The following is a 2,295-nucleotide window of genomic DNA, read 5'->3' as shown; positions in this document are numbered from 1 at the left end:
GCTCTAACTTTAGGCAGGCCATCCGGGCCACCTGTAGAAACACAGAGAGGGGCGCCCGCCTGACCACCCATTACATGGCAGAGGCAGAGGCCGTGTGTGACTGTGTGGCCATCATGGTGTCCGGGAGGCTGAGGTGAGTGCCCGCACGAGGTCCCCAGTCACGCCCTGCACAAAGGACACTTCCCTGCACAGGGCATCACTGTGAGGAGCAGGAGGGCTGGCTGCTCCAGCTCTCCCTGGCCCTGCCCTGGCCTCCAGAAGCCAAAAATCACGAGCAGTAGATTTCTCTCTCCCCTTTCTTGATTGACTTCCTCCTCTTCCTCCTCTTCCCTCCAGATGTATCGGTTCCATCCAGCACCTGAAGAGCAAATTTGGCAAGGATTACCTGCTGGAGATGAAGGTGAAGACCCTCGCCCACGCGGAGCCCCTGCACAGCGAAATCCTGAGGCTTTTCCCCCAGGCTGCTCCGCAGGAAAGGTAAATCCAGGCAGTGGTCTGTTTCACCTTGGTCTCGTTTTATTTTCTATCTTCTCATTCTTTCTTTTCTTTTTTTTTGTTTACTTTATGGTCATTGTGAAAAATTACTAGAGACAGTCCCGAACCCAAGTGCTACCACAGGAGGGAAACAAGAAAACAAAATGCTCTTTGGAAACTGATTTTGTAAGGGAAGGTGCCAGGTACTAACGGGTACATGTACCTAGTTCATTTCAGTTGTCCTTTTAGAGGGTGAAGCCACTCCCATTCAAGGAGATCAGCTGTATAACATCCAGTGCCAGGCAGCAGTCCACCTCGCTGAACGGTATCTCTTAGCATTTTTATTATCAGTAACATTATCAAGTAATTAGTGGCCCTGGAGGCTCAGATAGGTTAGACCAGTGGTCAGCAAGCTGCGGCTCGCGAGCCACATTGCAGCTCTTTGGCCCCTTGAGTGTGGCTCTTCCACAAAATACCACGTGTGGGCGCGCACGTACAGTGCAAAGTTGACTTAAAACTTTAACTAAAGTTTATCAAGTTAATTTTAGGGTACATTGTGGAGTGAAAGAAGATGTAGTGTCGAGGATTGAGAAAGATGTTGAGATGGTGTGGACATATAGAGAGGATGAACGAAAGGAGATAGACGAAACAAGTATACAAGACGAGTGCGGATGGGAGAGTTGGAAGTGATCAACCTCAGCGAACGTACCTCAATCAGATTGAGGATATTTTTAGCAAAGGCCAGCTTAGATGTACCCTAATTAAGTTAATAACAATGTACCTACCTATATAGGTTAAGTTTAAAAAATTTGGCTCTCAAAAGAAATTTCAATCGTTGTACTGTTGATATTTGGCTCTGTCGACTAATGAGTTTGCCAACCACTGGGTTAGACAATGCCAAGTAACTTGTGGTGGGGCCAGGAGGTGAGCCTAGTCCAGCCGTGGGCAAACTACGGGCCGCGGGCCGGATCCGGCCTGTTTGAAATGAATAAAACTAATGAAAAAAAAGACCGTACCCTTTTATGTAATGATGTTTACTTTGAATTTATATTAGTTCACACAAACACTCCATCCATGCTTTTGTTCCAGCCCTCTGGTCCAGTTTAAGAACCCATTGTGGCCCTCGAGTCAAGAAGTTTGCCCACCCCTGGCCTAGTCCTTTTTATTTAAATAGGTTTCTCATTAGGAGAGAAGAAGAACGATAAGTAATCTGCTTCTTCCCTTGCAGAGGGGTACCCACGGTCCATTTCCTGCCCTTTGTCTCCCATTCCTGCCTAGAGTAAAAGGGGCCTCTTCTTAAGAGCCTTGAGATGGTTCTGCTTTAGTACACTGACTTCTGGTTGTTCGGGGAGCATTCACACTGTGGCTGTTTCCAGCGCTACACAGACGTGTCCATGCAAACAAACTATTGGTGCCCTTGTTGCTCCTTTTCATTTACTTTTTACCTATGTCAGGATTTTATTTTTTTTCAATTGCCGTTTACATTCAGTATTATTTGCTTTGGTTTCGGGTCTACAGCATAGTGGTTAGACAGTCATATACTTTATTAAGTGAGCCCCCTGATATTTCCAGTATCCACCTGGCACCGTACATAGTTATTACAATATTCTTGATTATCTTCCCTATGCTGTACTTTACACTCCCAGGACTATTTGTAACTGCCCATTTGTAGTTCTTAATCCTTTCATCTTTCCCACCCAGCCTCCCAACGCCCCCAAACCTGGCAGCTGGCAAAATGTTCTCTGTATCTATGAGTCTGTTTCAATTTTCTTTGGTTGGTTGCTTGGTTCTTTTGTTAAATGCACATTAAAGCCACAGTGA

The 2,295-nt window shown here is 46.1% G+C and overlaps 1 protein-coding gene across 1 annotated transcript; it reads left to right on the top strand.

The window, feature by feature from the left end:
• Positions 1-18: 18 nt before the first annotated feature.
• LOC107184745 (ATP-binding cassette sub-family A member 8-like) lies at positions 19-664 on the top strand. The gene is made up of 3 exons (XM_015570807.1): positions 19-133; positions 337-477; positions 589-664. The coding sequence occupies exons 1-3, from the start codon at positions 75-77 to the stop codon at positions 662-664; spliced, it is 276 nt and encodes a 91-aa protein (XP_015426293.1). The 5' UTR covers positions 19-74.
• The last annotated feature ends 1,631 nt before the right edge of the window (positions 665-2,295 follow it).

This window comes from Myotis davidii, unplaced genomic scaffold (genome assembly GCF_000327345.1).
Source record: "Myotis davidii unplaced genomic scaffold, ASM32734v1 scaffold327, whole genome shotgun sequence".
Lineage (NCBI taxonomy): Eukaryota > Metazoa > Chordata > Mammalia > Chiroptera > Vespertilionidae > Myotis > Myotis davidii.
Note: the sequence above shows the minus strand (reverse complement) of the source record. Positions and strands in the feature narration are given on the sequence as shown.